At 32.9% G+C, this 19,619-nt stretch overlaps 2 protein-coding genes across 2 annotated transcripts; one reads left to right on the top strand and one right to left on the bottom strand.

The window, feature by feature from the left end:
* Positions 1-5,715: 5,715 nt before the first annotated feature.
* LOC110618800 (ADP-ribosylation factor-like protein 2) lies at positions 5,716-9,261 on the bottom strand. Its single transcript, XM_021762047.2, has 6 exons — positions 9,090-9,261; positions 8,509-8,655; positions 8,292-8,402; positions 7,365-7,527; positions 6,762-6,842; positions 5,716-6,142 (listed from the first exon to the last, which is right to left on the bottom strand). Exons 2-6 carry the CDS (start codon positions 8,571-8,573, stop codon positions 6,005-6,007), a joined length of 558 nt encoding a protein of 185 aa, XP_021617739.1. The 5' UTR covers positions 8,574-8,655; positions 9,090-9,261; the 3' UTR covers positions 5,716-6,004.
* Positions 9,262-10,048: 787 nt separating this feature from the next.
* On the top strand, positions 10,049-18,361 carry LOC110601631 (translation initiation factor IF3-1, mitochondrial). Its single transcript, XM_021738843.2, has 8 exons — positions 10,049-10,638; positions 10,885-10,975; positions 11,765-11,832; positions 13,510-13,608; positions 14,882-14,938; positions 16,098-16,166; positions 17,066-17,215; positions 17,308-18,361. The coding sequence occupies exons 1-8, from the start codon at positions 10,420-10,422 to the stop codon at positions 18,127-18,129; spliced, it is 1,575 nt and encodes a 524-aa protein (XP_021594535.1). The 5' UTR covers positions 10,049-10,419; the 3' UTR covers positions 18,130-18,361.
* Positions 18,362-19,619: the final 1,258 nt, after the last annotated feature.

The following is a 19,619-nucleotide window of genomic DNA, read 5'->3' as shown; positions in this document are numbered from 1 at the left end:
TTAAGTTATTCTCCAAAGACCCAAATTACTTGTCTTTTCAACCCTTTGGGTGTAGTGTTTTCCCATTGTTACGTCCTTATAATAAGCATAAATTCAGTTTCAGGTCTACTGGGTGTGTATATCTTGGGCAAAGTCCTTTTCATTCTGCCTATAGATGTTTGGATTTTACTACAGGGCGTGTGTACTTGGCAAAACATGTTCGGTTTGTCCCTAAGGAATTTCCCTTTTCTAAGTTATCTGCATCAACTAATATTGTCGAACCACAGACGGATCCAACATGGCTGCAAGTAACTTGTACATCGTCCTCTTCACCAATGCCTACATCAGGTACACATTCTCCTTTTACTCCTTCTTCACCACATACTCCAGTTCAACATTTCTCCTCATTTCACAATCAAAATTTTACAGAAACACTTTCCCCATCCGCACAATCTACAGGCTTACAGATTGTAACTGATATTGCTTCTCCTCTTCCTCAAATTCGAACATATCATATGGTTTTAAGAACTAACCCAAAACCAAATAGGAAGTATGCTTCTGTTGCTCAATGCGTGTCATTTCAGGAACCAAAAACATTCTTTCAGGCTAATAAACAGCAGGAATGGCGTGATGCTATGAGAGAAGAACTTTCAGCTTTGCTGAAGAATCAAACATGGATACTAGTGCCACGACCAGTAAATGCAAATGTCATTCAAAACAAATGGGTGTATCAGATCAAGCAGCACTCCAATGGGCATATTGAGCGTTACAAAGCTCGTCTAGTTGCGAAAGGATTTACACAACAGATGGGTCTTGATTACATAGAGACATTCTCTCCGGTTGTGAAATTCACCACTGTTCGTATTCTTTTGGCTCTCGCTGTATCAAAAGGATGGGATATGCGGCAATTAGACATTTCAAATGCTTTTCTCCATGGTTTTTTAACAGAAGATTTATATATGGAGCAGCCCAAAGGCTTTGTTGATAGTACTAAGCCAGATTATGTTTGCAAACTTCAGAAATCTCTTTATGGATTAAAACAGGCACCGCGGGTCTGGTTTGAAAGACTCAAGCAATTTCTATGTTCTCTTCAATTTTGCAGCACACAGGCTGATCATTCTTTATTTATATACACCAATGGAGTTGATAAATTATTTGTGCTTGTCTATGTCGATGACATTCTTGTCACAGGAACCAAATCTTCAATCATTGATTGGTTTGTTCATAAGCTGGCTGCTACCTTTCCTGTTCGAGATCTTGGTGAGATAAATTACTTCCTTGGAGTTGAGGCCACAAAAACGCCAGATGGTTTATTGCTTTCTCAAAGCAAATATCTCTCTGAAATATTACAAGCAACAAAGATGGAAGACTCCAAGTCTTGTGCTACACCTATGGCAACTACACCAACTCTTAGTAAACAAACAGGAACTTTATTGCACTCTATGACAGAGTATAGACAAGTGGTTGGGGCTCTACAATACTTAACTCTTACAAGACCTGACATTGCCTTTGCGGTTAACAAATTAGCTCAATTTTTACATTGTGCTACAGATGTTCATTGGCAAGCATGCAAAAGACTACTACGTTATCTTAATGGTACAGCCACTCAAGGTCTTTTGCTTCGTCCTTCCTCAACATTCTCACTACAATGTTATTCAGATAGTGACTGGGCTGGTTGTCCCGATGATCGACGGTCAACCGGAGGCTATCTAGTTTATTTTGGTGGTAATTTAATCTCCTGGTCTAGTAAGAAGCAGCCAACGGTAGCACGATCAAGTACAGAAAGTGAATATAAAGCTATTGCGAATGCCACTGCTGAGATAATGTGGGTTACTACTCTTTTACGTGAGATTGGATATGCTCCTGCAGCATCTGCAACTTTATGGTGCGATAATGTTAGTGCTATCTATCTGACTTCAAATCCTGTTTTCCATGCTCGAACAAAGCATGTTGAAATTGATTATCATTTTATTCGAGATCAGATACGACTTGGCATTGTTTCTATTCGGTTTCTTAAAAGTGCAGAGCAACTTGCAGATATCATGACTAAACCTTTGGGGCAGCAACTATTTTCAACTCACTCATGCAAGCTTCAACTTCAGTCTCCTGCCGTTCAGCTTGAAGGGGACTGTTATAGATAATATTGGTTATATTATTTGTTACTAAATAGCTGTATTAGTTGTATTCTAATGATAGTCTTACACTCTTATACTTATCCTTTGTAACTACTCTGTATACAGAGATGTATAAATAGAGTTGTACTATTCAATACGAAATATATAGAAAAACCTAATTCTCTCTAGTTTGTACAATTTTGATTCTGTTTGATATTGACAATCTAATAACATCTAGCGGGGTGGTCAAATATGGACACTTGGACAGAGACTCGATTTGATGAGTTGATCATTGATCTGTAATTAATTTCGTATAGATTCCTATATATTTGATCTCAAGAAAAAAAAAATCTACAAAATAGAAGATAATAAGAAATTCACCGAGGATGCATATGATGAAATCCTACTACACTCAAAATTTAATTAAGAATTATCTAAAATTTATTAATACAAAGAAAAAGTAAATAATAATAAAATATTTAAAAGAAGTTTTCAGAGAACATATATTTTAAGAGTTTTTCTATGAGTGTATAAGAGAGAGATTAACTTCTCTTGAGAGTCCCCCTCTTATGGAACTAGATCAGTGATATATATAATGGATGGTCCTTTTAATGACATCCAACGTCAAGTCCCATAAGATCGGGCGTAAACAACTTTTTAGCAGATATGTCAGACGGCTCATAAGAGACTGGCGGGTTCAGTCCATATCCTGTTGTTTACGTTATGTTAGTCCGTTTCTTTGCACACGCATTTAATACGTCAGAGGGGTTAGAGTGGTCAACCATCGCGTTGGAGGTCCACGCCTTATCCTAATTTTATGAGGTCTGTGCTTAGTTCATCTGACCTATATAAAGGTGAATTCCTTTTTGTTATTGAGGTTGGTCACGTCTGCATTCAATACTTTATTATAGTATGAGTTTTATTGAGATATATTCATCCGCTCTAAGTTTTAAAAAGGTCGATCAAGATTTATATTTATCTTCAAACTGTATAGGATCATACTTGGCCTACTCGGTCTTTGCTGAGATCGATAGTCTCTATATTTAAATTATGGTACAGGTCTGAAAGTGGTCGAACTACTCATTTTAGGAATTGATGAAGTCAGAAGTATTGGTGGTTTGATCTTCATATTCTATAGAACGAGCATTTAGTTGTCTGATCAGACCAAATGAAAAGGTTTACTCGTCCCTTTTAAATCCTTGTGTACATGACACAGTTTTAACGAATCATAATTTTTATATGTTATCGATACCAATTCAGTTTTAGTTTAAAATTTTGTAAAATTATAAACACATTAACGTTCTATATGTTAAGACATATAAATTTTATATTCCATCTATTTTATAGTTTTTACCCATTTTATTTTTTCACATATATTAAAAAATATAATTTTTTAATTATATTCTATCTTAAATATATTAAAATTTATTAAATATTAAATTATATTTTGAAAGGTTTCTTGAAAATAAAATAAGATTATAATAATTAATTTATATATTATTATAATTTAAAAAAATGAATAATAATTTTAGAATAATAAAAAAGTAGAAGATGGATAAAAAAATATGAAATGGAAAAATATAATTTAAATTTATATTGGAGATTGTTTATTTAGTTTTTATAATAAAAAAAAATGACAGCAATTAAATCAATGTATATATATATTTGTCAGACATTTTTCAGGTGCTATTTCAATTGAAGAAGACTCATATTTAAGAAAAGAAAAAAGAAAAGCTAGCTAAGTAGGTCATAGTGCAAGTCATGAATCCAAACTGTTTGACTAATTTAGTTATTATCAATCACATACCTTGAACTATCTATCAAACGATATTGTTATCTAATATCATTGCCAAGGATTGAGGTTGACAAGATATTAGATCTAGAGTTGATAATATTCAATACTTGTTTATTATAATTATTGAATTTATAAAAATTATATTAATTGACAATTAAATTAACTTGAATTTAAATTTATATATTTTAAACATTTCAAGATAGTTAAATAAACTTTTATTGAATTTTTTCTATAACATATTAAAAAAATACATTTTTATTAATATAAAAATAATTTGATTTCATCCCTTGCATTAATTGCATGTACATATTAGTCTTATCATTTTTTAAGCCAATAACTTAATAATAATAATAATAATAATAATAATAATAATAATATATACAAAGAGTAAAAAAAAACTAATACATATAAATAATTAAGTTACCAAATATATATGAGTGTATTATCATATTATTTAGAGTTTATCTGACATCATTATTTGATCTATTGCTGTCAAAGCACTGTTGTAAATACATTAGCAGAAGTCATAAATAATAATAATACTATATTTATATACAGATATAGCAAAGTTAAATCTCCAACTAAATTCCAAAATTGAAACTATATAATTTTTTTTTTCTCTTTTAATGCTCTAGGCTCTAACATTCGGATTTTTTCAACCAATCAGATACAAGAGACCAAGAGATGCCATTCTTACTATTTTTTTTCTTTACCAAAAGAAAGAGACACTATGGAGGCACTCAATTCTGGAAACCCAGAATCGAGAGTAATACCGGCAGCAGACATGTCATTCTTAATTATTCCCAATATAAAAGAAAATTTATAACAAAACTATGATTTTATATATAATGATAAAGCTATATACTTTATAATATAAAGTCTCTATGATGCTATCAATGGATGGAAAATGGATAGAAAAATCAATTGCAATACAAATAATTTATAGCTCTTATACCAGAATAAAGAAATATAAAATTCTTAGAGTAAGAAAAGTACATAATATAACAATGTAACTGGAAACATCAATAATGAATATATCATAAGGAATTTTATGATTTTACAGAAACATCAAAGTATACTGTTATTAATAGATCAAAGGGACCAGAACTTATAATCTTGATATACATATGATACCCTAAAGAGGATTATTTTTTAAAAAAATTAATTAGACTGTTTATTATTTGTATTGTTTAAAAAAATTCTTCAAATTATTTAATTATTGAATTTCATGGGTCATCCAACTCAATCTTGGATGAATATGATTCGAGCATGGTGCATTTACTCTATGAATATTGAGAATTGACATTAAATGGTTCTGTGCTGAACTTTACAAAAAGCTTCCTGCTGGTTCTGAACTAAAGATGAGCCATTATGGGCCGAGAGAGCTGTTTCTTTAGCGGGCTTGCACAAACTTCCCAATGAAAATTTCAATAATACTATTGACCCAAAAAGTTTCACTAAATTCCACAACAATAAGATCGTTAATAAAACAGTACAAATGGACCTTAATCAGTTTTCTGAGAGAACCAATAAGAAAAACCCCAACTTTATTGCTTAATATTGATTAGATCCTAAGGTATCATCAAGTTACAAATATTAATAACCAAGGTAACCTCTGGATAGCAAACAAGAGTTTAACTTCCAAAGGGATTTGACCTCACATGGTTGGGGGATCTAGAAAGCAGGGTTTTCAACCTTTTACCGTGCTCCTGTCAGATATGAATCTAAAAAGCGTAGCTCATAAATCTTCATTCCAGATATTCTCCCGAGTCAAAAACTATGTCTATAAACAAAGCATGCAATGTTATTTAAGGGCAAAAACTTGCCTAGAGGAAGACATAAGTTTATAATATGATCCACATAAAAATCATAAAGTTTCACATAGTTATGCCTTTGAGTTTTGCAGATATGGTTTATGCAAGAATTTTCCATTGAAAAAGTGCACGGACTATAGATTTTTCTGCCATTGATTTAAGAAAGAAAGACTATGAACCAACCAAGTAGATGGCCAAATTCTGACAACACACAAATATGGGCCATTTGGGGGAAAATCTCCGTTTAACTATCATCACATGCAATCGAGAATTTCTCTCTGGTATAATGATTAACAGAAGAATTAGTCGAGCATATATATTCGAGAGGCAATGTCCTGAACCAACCAATCAAATCCTTCAAGCAGCCCCTCCCCTGTGTATGCGCTACAGCCCACGATTTTCCAATGCCTGGTTTTGTCCATATTCTCCAGGTTTAGTACCTGCAGAAGTTTTGAAACTCCATTTTAGAATTTCAAAAGACGAAAGCAAGGCTATAAATCAGACATAATAACTTTGGAAGAAAAGAAAAGGGAAACCAAGAAATTATATATATATATATATATATATATATATAAATGTATATATATAGTAGCTTTAACCTGATTATGTTGGAAGTCTAAGGTCAAGATACTAAGGCATGCTTAACCATTTTGACCCATGCTTCTTTCATTGCCCAAATACTGGAGTTACAGATATTTAAAAACATATGCATATCAAGTCGACTTCCGTAATCATTAAACCATGAAATGTTCTTTGCCCCGTTCTAATCAAATATAATAGGATTTAAAGTAGAATAGGAAGAAACAGAATACACGTACCTAACATCATTAATAGCTGCTGAAACAAACACACCTAACGACATAATTGAGAAAGCAAGATTCACAAGTTGACACACATGCTCAAATATCAAAATCAAGATCACAACTACACCGGGAGAGTGAATATTCCAGGACAATGAGCAACACAGTAATAACATGGAAAAAGGACAACAAACTTCAAGTTGGTCCAAGAAAGAAAAAAGACCTACAAATTACAATATTTATGGGCCAGAATCAGTACCTTAGCAATTTCATCTGGTGTAAGAGCACCTTTTAGGTCTTGCTTATTTGCTAGTATTAGCAAAGATGCTCCAGAAAGCCTCTGTCAGATTAACAAATAAGCAGAGGATTAACCAAAAACCAAAGAAGGGCAAGGAAACAATGATAAGCAACAAATAAGGAAACGCATTTCAAAAATAACTAGAAAAGATAAACATAATATTGTGATAGTCCTATGAATTCGATATAGGTTTCTGTTACAGGGTTGGAACAATCTGCACATTTTGTTTGGCTTTTTCAATGTATCCTCTATTCAAACTTGATTGCAAAACATAGACAGACTCTTGGGACTACTCTACCAAAAGTATAGTCCAGTATTACAATTAATCCTTCAGCTCAATATAAAACATGGGAAATGTGGGAACAAGGCACTAACTCAACTAACTTGGTGCCAAGACTCACCACTAAGTTATTAACAAAACCCAACTTACTGCACTAACAATAGGACCTAACAAATAGACTATGAATCAACCTGCATGGGCACAATAGGACCTAACAAATGGACCACATATCATCCTTTGGGCCCTATTGAAATTACTGAAAGAAAAATTAGCCTGCAAAATACCTCTTCCTTCAAAAGATTATCGAGTTCCATTTTGCAATCATCTAACCGTCTAAGATCAGAACTGTCAACTACCCAAACTAAGCCATCAGTTTGCTCAAAGTAGTTCCTCCAATATGATCTTATAGTTCTTTGGCCCCCAACATCCCATATATTTAAGGTGTACCTGCCAAGTAACAATTTCAAAAATCTTGCATTGCAACAAAAAGTTGTAGAATCAAATTGTAAATTAATACATCTCAGCAAATATCCACTTGACTCAATGACATAAGAAGAAAAATTGTAGTCCCTGATTTGTTCGTATTTTTCAAAAGTCAGAAAACAATTAAAAAATTAAAAATTGTCATTTCATTCTTAATTTAAATTTGAAATCAAATTTGTTTTAGTTGAGTATCAAGTTTAATGCTAAAAGTTTATTTTAATTCCATTTTCAATCCCATCTTAAATTTTACCATTGATTTCAATCTTTAGCCTTGAGACAGGTTAGCGACACCACTGGAGAATAATTTTCAAACCAAACTTCTTCTGGTCCAGAGGTCATAGGTACAATAAATTTTGTGCTATAATAAAATAATTACAACAATTATGAAGTTTAATTTATGGTAATGTTAACATTTCTTGTGTTTGAATACACTTCTCTCGAGTTGAATAAATTGTGCAAATTGTTGTCTTATCTTTTGCTTTCATATGTTAATATGTCATTAGCAATTGTTATTACCATATTTTCTTATTGCTTTATTATATTTGGTTAGTGTTTACTTTTATGCTTGGCTATCTATAGTTTTTTCCCAAGAAGGGGAAGTGGTCAGTGCGTTCCTTCAAACACTGAACACTTGCATAATGTCTTCAAGCACTCGCATAGGTAAAATATGCACTTAACATAACTTGTGACAACAAAATATGTGTGTCTGTGTGCGAACAGAATCTTACTTTTGGTAAGTTATGGTTTTGATGTTAAAACCAAGTGTAGGACTGATAACACTAGTATCTTCCCCATTTATCTTCAAAACAATTGTTGTCTTTCCAGAATTATCAAGGCCCCTGCATAAAATGAAATCCACATTACTTATATCTATGTAAGAAACTAAGATTGTTATGGGTATACGGGGGAGGGTAAAAAGAAAAAAAGGGTTGAATGGATATATACACCATCAGTATACGCATTTCCTTCTCTTTTCTCTTGATTTTCCGGATGATGGTGAGAAGCCCCATTATTAGCCAAAAACAAGCTAATCAACAGAAGAACTGAGGCTTTCGTTCGATTTCCAAAATGATTCAGCACAACCAACTAAACCTACCAGCAAAAGCATTACTGTTTCAATAAACAATACCGTCATTGCTGACAAATTCAGCAGTACGTCAGAATATGCCAGTGAAAATTACAAATTTAATAACGATCTCTTTGTAAATAAATTGATCTCTTTTGATCAATATGAATGCCAGAATGTGCTTTCACTTAATTGCATGTGAGTGGAAGTCCCATTCCACCTCACTTAATTGATCTCTCTGTTTGGCTGAAGAACTATGAAATATTCTCTCCATGAAACAACAGAAACTTTTCTAGAACAGGATTTATAAAGAGAAAATCCAGAAATCTTCTCCACAATGGCGAGACAGAAGTGGAATCGACAGATGAATTAATAATGTGCAATCAGCAAAATCGAGCACATTCAAAACAAAATCACATCTAGTCATCTACTGTTTATAATCAAAAGAAAAGAGTGGCACCTTAAACCGCAGTAGCTTGAGGGAATCAAATCAAAACAAAAACCGGATCATCGGCATGTGCTGCCAGTGCCAGAGCTTCAATTTGCGACGGTTTCAGTCCTCGGAACTGAAGGTTGAGACTAGGAAAGCAGGAAAGAGAAGCCCAAATTAGTTCTAGTTCCTTTAGGCCACGGGCCTGTTTTGTAATGGTCTGCTTATTCTGATCAGTATCTTTTATATTTAGAATTTTAAAAAAATGTACTTTAATGAAATTAATCTTAAAATGTAATTACGATATTGAGTTCAAAAAAAAAATGTAATTACAATATTGAGTTCAAAAAAAAAATGTAATTACAATATTATCCTAAAGTAATCTCTACTTCTTTTAATGATAACTAATTTAGCTTTATTCTATTAGAAAAATAATCTTTATATTAAAATTTATCATTAAACTATTAAAATTTAGTTATTTAAATTTTACTTTCATATTAATAATTTAATTTTTTAGTTTTAATGTTTGTAATAATTTAATTTATTTAATTTTAATATTTGTAATTATTTAATTTTTATATTTTTAATAATTTAATCTTTTTATTTGGAGTTTATTTTTTTAATTTATTGTTAATTAATAGTAATTTTACCAAAATAAATTCAGGAGATTTAATTGTTACATATTAATAAATCAGAGACTAATTTATAGATTTGCTAGATATTATAAAATACATTATAATTTACCCAACTAAAAACAGAGTGAAACAAATTTAATAATTATTAAATTAAATATTTTACATCAATCAAATTCATTAAATGTATATAATGAATATATAAATTTAGAAATAAAATTTTAATTTAATGTCATTAAAATAAAAATTGATTTAAACTGTAATTTGTTATATATTTTTTGCAATATGAGATTTAGAGAGCTGACGGTGTCGTTTTCTTGACCGGGTTGGTTATAAAGATGGCTAAACGTTGCCCTTATGGGGCTTATGATAGAGAAGCCATCGCCAGAGAGGGGAAGCGAGAGAGATAGATAACGGAGGAGCAACCTTGTCTTCTCCGGCCCTTCCACGATAAACCAGCACTTCAAATCAAACCAGCCACCATTACCAACCTTGTAGGACCCCTTCAGATTGCCAAAACATAAAAACGGGTCAGGAAACGAGGAGAGCATAGTAGTTGGCTGCCACTGTCGATTCCGGCGGTCTGGACTCGCTCCACCAAGGTGGCAATATCTATATGGAACTTTCTTTTTAATCGAAGTTGTCTCGGCTGATTCCTTTTCAACCAAAAGTTTACTGTTCGCATTCTTTTAGAGCTTTCTGAATCAGTGTAGATTCAAATTATCAACATGGCTTGGATTTTATACCGATCCAAGCTTAAGCTTCTATCACATCAGTTCCAGAGATGTTATGTTCAAACTCCGTATGCCTCTTTGCTTAATTACACTGCTAAAAGCTCAAAATCATGCTCATCAGAGCATCCAATTTGGGACAATTGTAAGAGGCCTATTTGTAAGAGGCCCACAGATTTTTTCAACAATGTTAGGTTTTTTGCTGCCCCAGTTCAGGTAATACGTCGGGTTCAGTTCTATTTATTTATTTATTTTCAATCTGGTTTTGATTGCTTGTAATGCATAATGGACGGTCAATGATTTATGAGTTCAATTCAAGTGAGCTTTTTTGTGGATGTGGATTGTTTTTAAGATTGATTGTTAAAAGGGTAGTGATTGCTTCATACTTGGTTACTAAATATTGCATGTGAATTTTATTAGCTTTACTTAGTAATTAGTGTTGTTTTGTATTGCTGAATCTAGGTTAAGGCAAAGAAAGAAGAGAAGGACACTAGTGGGCCACGTTTAAATGACAACATCGAAGCTCAGTTTGTCAGGCTGGTAGATGATGAAGGTATACTTCATTACTGATAAGAAAATTTGTGTTATCAAGTTGGCTACTCATTTTGTTTGCATGGCATGATTAGGTTCTCAGAAATAAAAACTCAAATAACTGATATATCTGGAATGGATTATCTTTTTTCTTATTCTTTTTAATATGCTAAAAGAATGATTAACGCATTGGAATATCAGAAATTTCAAATTGTGTGGATATGCTTCTGAAGCTCATAAGAGAAGTGAAGGGCACTTAGCAATTTTTTGCCTATTGATCAGATTGCTTGTGTTATTCATTATTGAATGGGCTCCAGTTTTGTTGCAGCTAGCTTCATGATCTTGGATTTCAACAGTCTGTTGAATCATAAAGAATAAGTGGCAGACTCTTGCCATGGTTCATTTGGCATTGTTGCTATTTTATGTATATGAAAGCCACAAAATATGTTAAATTGAAATTACATCATTGGAAAATTTAAATCTTGTTTCCCAAAGTGGTGATTTATGATGTTATGAAGTCCTGTTTGCTGTATTTTGACATTTACAATGTAATAATTATTATAATTGCATTTGCTTTATTTTGGAAGATGCATGTGTATAACAAAATATATACATAATTTGAAACATGTTTCATATGTTATTAAGTATAATATTTATAATTAAATAATTTTATTAAATGGATGTAAATATTATAAATGGATAATTTAAATAAAAATGCTGATAACAGTAATAATTATGCTATTTAATGATAAACACACTGCATTAGTCAAATTATTTTAACTCTTATGAATTAATTTATGGATGTATACAGGGCATAGTGTTGTCTCGCTGCATGAAGCACTGGAACAAGCGAGGAAACTCAAACTTGACTTAGTTGAGGTATGCTTTAGAAAATGGTGGGCGTTTTACTTTTTTGAGTTCTTGAGAGCGTGATGCCATGGTAAGAAGTGTTTGGGAAAAAAAGTAATCTAATATATTATCTTAAGAGTTTATTTTATTTGAAGAAATTTTCTTTTTATGCTTTGTGTGGGATAAAGTCGTAATTGAACTGGGTGGTGTGTGATATAGTTCCAATTTGTGAAGCCAGCCGGCATTATAGTTCACTCTTTCTATTCTTTGTTTAGGTGTGTACACAGTAAATTAAACCATATTATTAAACTCAATAACTTAGAAAATACAATCAAAGTATCATAATTGTTAAAGGCACACCCGAGGCACAAGGCATGAGAGGCACAACCTCAAGTATGTCAAAGCTAAGTGGCTGATGATCTTAATTGGGTGCACTATGCAATTTTTACTTCTGCAGCTTTTTCCCTCTTAATGTTATGTGATTTTGAAATCTTAATCATTTTATCCAACTTGCAAGTGACTGCATTATGAGATCATTCTCATCAATCAAATTAAGACAAATAATGGAAAGAATGAACACAGGGGTAGAATAAATTTTAGGGTTTCTGAATATGTTGGTTTTACTAATTGGTTAGTAGTGGTATGATGTAGAAGTTAACATGTTATTGATTTATATAAAATAACTAATAATTTATATATTACTAACTAAAAAGTATATTTTGCATTTTACAAGTAAATACTGAACAGAATCAATATCAGTCGCTAGCAACTAAATTGTATCAGTTTGTTCTGTTTTTGGGTTAAAACTGAATTCTGTCTCATATCTTCTTAATTGGATGTCTGCTTGTTTACTAGTTGCCGTTTTCCTCTATGTATCATCCATAAAGAGAATGGTGCTAATGGTGATTTTTGCTTGAGGTTGGGCTAGTAAGAGTGTTATTCTAGTTGTGGAATTGCTTGTGCAGTTACTGCAAACCATTAGAAGTGCACCATTATTCTTCTGAAACCTTTTATGTTTACTCTTTCTCTCTATTCACATTTCAAGGAGAATGATTCAAAAATGACTTGTGGCTTGTTTATCTTAAATATTTTAAATGAAAAATAATAAAAATATCTTGTTTGTACCTATGTGAGAAACTATTTATCTTTAACAATTATGGTCTAGAAAATGCTTGCCTTAGGTAGTAAATGATTCTAGGGTTGCTAGTAAGTTTTCTGATGAATGCATTTTGACAGGTGCTCATGTATTAGTTGAGAAGTAGATTCTTTAACTTGTTTTTGTTGAATGATTAGCATATGCAAGTTTCAGGAACTCTTCTTTCTGCATTTGCTGAAAGTGTGTCGAATAATGTCCCATTGAGATTTGTTGTGGGTGCTCCTTATTCCTTTTCTGTTGCTTACAATCCTTTTCTTTGTTTCATTTCTTTGGCATCAAATCTTTCGGATGTACCAACGATTCTGTTGGTCCAAGTGCATTCTAATTATTTTGCAAATGCAAAGTTCAATAAGCAATAGAACCAGTGCACCATCCTGGTCTAAGATGGAGCGTTATGTTGAATAGAGCTTTCATTTTTCATGTGCAGCATTAATTGTGTTCAAATTCTCTACGATGTCCAGTATCTTACTTTTTCATACTATAGTCTTCAAGGATTGTGTTGGGTTTGTCCTTATAGATGTGCTCAACTTTCTTTCCCTGTTTACATGCAGGTTAATAGACATGCTGATCCACCTGTCTGTAAAATCATGGACTTTCACAAGGAGCAGTACAAACGACATTTGAAGGAAAAGGACCGTGCTAAAAGCAAGGTAGGGTGCATTGTCAAACTAATTCTGTTTTTGCTCTATTAGAATGAAGTTGATAAAAAATGCTGTCTCCATCTAATTTCTGTGAATGTTGGTAATTGTGAGCTTTCTTTTTCATATGAGTTGCACATTTTTGTACTAGAAACACACTGGGAAGTTATCCACATGTTATAGGAGTTGTTACTAATCTTTTTTCTTTTTTGGTTTGTTGGTGGGGAGGGTATACTGATATACCATTTTGGGTGGCTCTTTTAGATTACTTTTCCTCCAAAAATTATGAGATGAAAGTTTCTTCTCTTCTCCCCAGTTTTCTTGTAAGGTTTGGAGCTTTTAACTCGGTTTCTTAATTTATTATGCTTTTTTTTTTTCTTCAAGTGGTCAAAAGTGAATGTGTGCTGGTGTTTCCTTTTCCTGTTTCTTTTAACTAAGCCATATTATTATTTTTGGGCACATCAGCAGGCCCACTAGGCCTTGGACCATAAAATAGGATATAGTTCCAGTTTCATAAACCCCTGCAGGTTTTACAATTTTTCCCATTCCCATCACAGTGGAATTTGAATAAAGGATCTCTAATCAGGAAACAGAAGTTCACACTGTTGAGGTATTTGACTAAGAAAAATGAGTTATTTCCTTCCTTCAAATCTCTTAGATGCTTTTCATGGTTCTTAACGTGGTTATTTTAAATACTTAGGCTTTAGCATATTTTCCCTTTTACAGTTTTTGGTTTTCCCTTTTCTTTTCACTTACATGTTTATATAACAAGAGAGAGTTTTAACTTTTAGAGGTTTGATTGAGTTTTGATTTGTCTAATTGTTCAAACTCCGTGCTTGTGTGTGCTCGCGCGTTTATATATATATATTTCAAACATGAACTGTCCATGGCTTCATTAGGTATGAAAATATATGACTGTTTAGAAGGTTGAAACTAATATGTGCAGAAAAGAAGATTAGGAAATAAAATATATTTTATTTAGACATTTCTATTTTTTTTCTTCTTTATTTGATCCTAGTGCATTGTATGAATGGAAATTCATCATTGATGTAAGCCTTCTTATTTTATTTTATTTTATTTTTATAGCTGAGTTAAATTATTACAGAACCCTGCACTTGGCAACTGAGTCTCGTAAATGTGGAATTTGCTTTTCCTTTATAATTATTGAATACAAATCTTTATCTTGCAAGTTGCAATGTACCATTAGATAAGCCCCGGCAATAAGATTCAAATTTTGGCATACAGTGATAACATTTTATTATTATCCATTTCACTTTTGATGCAGTCTGAGATGACGTTAAAGACGGGTGATTGCAAAGAAATCCGATTTTCTGAGAAAACTGTAAGGCCTTTCTCTAAGGATGCTGTTCTCACATTCTTCTCACTGCAAAACAATGCTTCATATCCACTGTTCACTTTTTTGTTTAGCCTTTTTGATTGTGCATTGTGCACTCACTTTTGCTATTTTTAATGCAAAAGGCAACCGTTGGGATAAATATCTAGAAGCTATGTTTTTAAAGTAAAAAAGTTACCATCACTGTAAAAAAGTAAAAAGAAATTCATTTTTGTAATTGCTTTTTTGCTTCTCTTATGAAGTGAAACCCCTGTATTTAATTAGTGTACTTTCTTATTGAGGACTTTTTTTAAAATCCAAATTTACAGGAATTACTTTTGTGAAAGCTAAAAGAGGGATAAAAAAATGGGTTGAGCCAAATGGTGCTTGGTGCTGACCATAATTAATAGTAATATGACCAACCTTCAGGTTTTCTTTGTTGATGCAGCTCATTAGGTTTGTATAGAGAGAAAATTGGGGGAATCTTAAGGTGGGATTGAAGTATTATGGGATTCCATCTCATTATTTGGAGTTCTAGATCTAGAATCCTAGAAAATCCACTTACTGATTGTGTAGTAGTTCCAGAGCAAGGGACATATACTGAATGTTATATTCACACTCCTAGATGTTAGAATATATACTGGAAAGCCTTTTGCCATGTTAATATTATTATATTTGATGTTCTCTCCTACACACTTTAGCAATACTCCTATATATTCTGCAAATTTTTATGATTAGAGAACATAGAAAGTCAACTGCTTGAACGCCTTCCCACTATCTGTAGAATGATATGTGGACTTTCCATGTCCTAACCATCCTTCGGATAGTATTATAATTAAATTATTGACTTAATTTATATAAACTGTTTGTATCATCTTATGTGTTTTTCATCTTGTACCTCTTATCCCTTTGTATTAGTTTACATGAAACTGTCATCCTGCATTTTCTGGATGCTGACTTGTTCTTTCTATGTGCACATGAGCAAATATGTCTGGGATGCTATTAAGTCATCTCTAATTATTTTCAAATGGAATAATCTTCAGAATAAACTAAGTTATCTCTAGTTACTTTAAAAATGAATAGAGGGAAAACAAACTGCATGTAATGCTGCTACATGGAAAAGCAAGATAGTGATTTTAAATTATACCTTTTTTACTGCTGCTTTCAGGAACAAAAAGACTTAAAAATGAAAGCAGATACAGTATTAAGGTTAATACAGCGTGGTTATCGAGTAAAGGTATTTTCTCTCTTTGTTCCTAGATCGTTGTGTATTTATTACTGATCTTTTATGATAAACAATTTTATGATCATTGGATGGCTTCATTGTGCATGATGGTATAAATCAAGAGTGAAAGTATCTTTTATTTTATTTTAATTTTTATCCAGTATGATGATAAAAAGAAAAGCTTCTAGTTTTTTTCTCTTGTTCTTTTATGTTTAATTTGAGATACTAAAATCCATAAAAAGAATAAACATTTTGTTTCTTCTCTACGTTATGGTATAATTTAATTTCCTCTTTTTATTTCTTCAATTTCTGGCTTCAATTGCATGATTTTTCCATGTGCGCCATTCTAGTTTGTCAGTACGAGTAGTGGCTCAGTTATCAGCATTAGGAAAATTTGCACTTTGTAGACATTATCTGTCCCATATCCATTTGTACTACAGAAACTTTGTTCAGTATGACTATTTGTAGCCCGATAGATTTGGACAATGAACCTTGTATTTTTTTTTTAAGTTTTCTTTTTTCATTTTTAAAAAAAAAAGATAAAAAAGTTAATATTGGATGAGTTCTTGTAATGGCTTTATGCTTGATTTGCTCTGCTGGACTCTGGAAACACTATCGAACAAATTTTTACTTTTGTCATAGGCTCTGTAATCACACTCTTAGTTGTTATTAAGGTTCCTGCAAGATCTATTATCCTGTACAGCTACATGCACATCTTCATCCAGTTGTATGTGAACAGACTATGACATACAAAGCCACTCCAAAAAATTAACAGATATGCTAAAAGTGTGTTATTTTGTGAAATGAGCTATGGGCGTAATCTCTGCTCCATAAATTATGGGATTCATGTTGCTCAGACCAACTATATGTGTATATATATTAATTGCTGTTACTTTCTGTTTGTGGATCAGTGTATGGTCTTATGTTCATCGAAGAAGGGCTCTGGTAGAAAGGGTTCTGGTGATGAAGATCTAACTGAAGAGGAAATAGCTGAGAGGAAAAGACAAGAAGAAGAAGAGGAAAAGGAATTAAAAGCACTGTTATCTCGTCTCACTGCTTTGGTACTATTGGCTTTTTGCTTTTATTTACCTCCTTTTTTTTCTGCTTTAGTTGTTACCCCTCATTACTCCTCTTCATATACAACTTTATGCAGATTGAAGATGAATTTGTTGTGGAGACTGGGCCAAGGGTGGAGAAAAGACAAGCATTTTTGATTGTTAGGCATGCCAAGTTTGGGCCATTGAAGAAGGGTAGTGCTAAAAAGTCGAAGGATGCTGAAACGGTTGCCATTGCAGAGCCAACCGCCACCCATTCTAGTATACATTGTAGAGAGGAGATTAATAGTCCATCAGAAGCAGATTCCTCTCGGAGGAACTTAAATATTCCACACTTATCACATCCTAGCCCAGTAGATGATTCTAAACAAGCAGACAGACTTCCATTATCAACACAGCCATCCCTTGAGACTGAAAACAGGTATAGAAGAAGTGAAGCAGGGGAGCGGTTCCCACCCACGACATCAAGGGATAGTAGGGGCCCAGCTCAGACGGGCTCTTTTAGGGCTGGACCTGGATTCTCACATTTGGATGGGCACACACGGCCAGGGATAAATGTCCCTTCTTCAAGGAGAGAAGGAAATCCAACTCGGACTGATTCCTCTGCTTTTGGAAACATAAAGCTTCCTCGTGCTGACGATACCAGAACCCAGTCATCCAACTATGGAATATTTAGCTCTTCAAATGCAGCTACTCCCAGAAAACAAGGTGTAACAGCAGAAGTTAGTAACAACAAGGAAGGAATCCCTTATCATTCTAGCAAAGATCAAAACACAGGAGGGTTTGCAGCAGATCCTAGGTTCTCAACCTCAAAACCTGATGGTGACCGATGGCCAGGCAATGATGGCAGTGGACAAGGGAGATGGGGGATATTCAGTAGGGATGGCTCAAATATAAACCCAAATAGAATACCCAAGTGATGTTAGCTTTTTCCTTTTCTTAGTTAGATTGGTATTACATAGCAGCCTCTGATCTTAAGGCTGCAGATTTTTTTCTGATGCATCTGGCAGAATCAATTATTTATTCGTTTGCTCAAGTAGCAAATACGGGGAGGTATGTTGTAGACAACAACTAATTCAGTTCATAAATGTCCTCAACTTTGTTATCCAAACTTATTTTTAAAATAATTTGAGACTTCAATTTAGATTCTAACCTATTTGTTTTGAGGAGAGATGTAGTTATCATCCAAGCATGCGGCCTTTCACTTCTCTTTAAAATAGCAGTCTTGGTAAAATTCTGTTTATTTAATCATTAAGAAGTCTTAAACGCATGAATGTCAAACTCTACAAATGACATCTTTTTTCCAATCAGTGTAGGTAGTTTTTCTTTACCCTTTGAAGTGTACAAAGAAGGTGATATGTTGAGCTAGAGTTTTCACATCTACTAATTCTGAGTTATTTACTTTTATTATAAGTAAAAGATTTTTTTTTATTGTGTAAATTGTCAATTGTATTTGTCTCTTGCGTCATACCATGAATGTATAGCATGCCTTGGGGATTTATTAAGGGAAATTTATTGTTTAGACTATAAATTTTAGTAAAATTAATTATTTGATTTTTTAGTTTTAAAAATACATTAGTTAGTCCATGTTGTTTCGAGTCCTTAATTATCTAGTCATGTCTTTATTCAAGTCATTAATAATGTAGTAAATGACTAAAATGTTATTCTCATTAATCTTTGTAATTTTATAATATAATTACTTGGTTCATATAATTTTAGAATTACAATTATTTAATCACTATAATTTTAAAATTACCACCTTTTAGTCCTATATTTTAAAACTATAATTTCACTTAAATGCCAGCTTATGTTAAGGAGCCCATTCCTCAGATGTTTGTTTTGTTTTTGTTTGGATAGTAACCTTCCAGAACTATCACTGCCAGTTCTAACCTTCTCCAACACTGGGCCGAACTGTTGCTTCCACCTTCCAGGGAATGCAACGCACTGAGACACTAAAATTGTTGCAGCTATTGAGACCCCTTTCTCAACTCTCCACCTTGGCTTAATGGCTTCAACCTTACTCCTTAGAAAGATCTTCAATTGCATGTTGCTCTTCCTCTAATGGATTCAGAAGAAAGCTTTTTTTTGCTTTTATTCATGATTTTGGAAGCATTTCTGCCTCCTGCATCCGTGATTATGCAGCATTTGTCCTCAAACGTGACTTCGAACTGGCTAATACTCAACAAATTTTTTTTGCAACATCAGGGATGTATAAAAACGTTGTGAATAAGTTTCAGACTTTCAAGACCTCTGGGAGGGCATGTAGAGAAGAGAGACAAATAAGGACGTTCAATGCGATTGAGATAGCTAATGACTGAAATATTTGGGTTCCTGTCATTTGCTGGTTGGTCAGTTTGGGGCGTGGGGATCAAATTCAAACATCAAACTTTGCAATTTGATTGTTTGATCA

Source organism: Manihot esculenta, chromosome 1 (assembly GCF_001659605.2).
Source record: "Manihot esculenta cultivar AM560-2 chromosome 1, M.esculenta_v8, whole genome shotgun sequence".
NCBI classification, from domain to species: Eukaryota; Viridiplantae; Streptophyta; class Magnoliopsida; order Malpighiales; family Euphorbiaceae; genus Manihot; species Manihot esculenta.
The sequence above is the reverse complement of the archived record's forward strand: the minus strand, read 5'-3'. Positions and strand labels throughout refer to the sequence as shown.

Coding starts and splice junctions, on each gene's coding strand:
- LOC110618800 (XM_021762047.2), bottom strand. CDS start 8,573: ATGGGGCTTCTCACCATCATCCGGAAAATCAAGAGAAAAGAGAAGGAA. Junction 7,528..8,291: donor AAAACCATAACTTACCAAAA/GTAAGATTCTGT, acceptor GTTACTTGGCAG/GTACACCTTAAATATATGGG. Junction 6,143..6,761: donor CACCAGATGAAATTGCTAAG/GTACTGATTCTG, acceptor AAACTTCTGCAG/GTACTAAACCTGGAGAATAT.
- LOC110601631 (XM_021738843.2), top strand. CDS start 10,420: ATGGCTTGGATTTTATACCGATCCAAGCTTAAGCTTCTATCACATCAG. Junction 10,639..10,884: donor TTTTTGCTGCCCCAGTTCAG/GTAATACGTCGG, acceptor TGCTGAATCTAG/GTTAAGGCAAAGAAAGAAGA. Junction 17,216..17,307: donor TATCTCGTCTCACTGCTTTG/GTACTATTGGCT, acceptor AACTTTATGCAG/ATTGAAGATGAATTTGTTGT.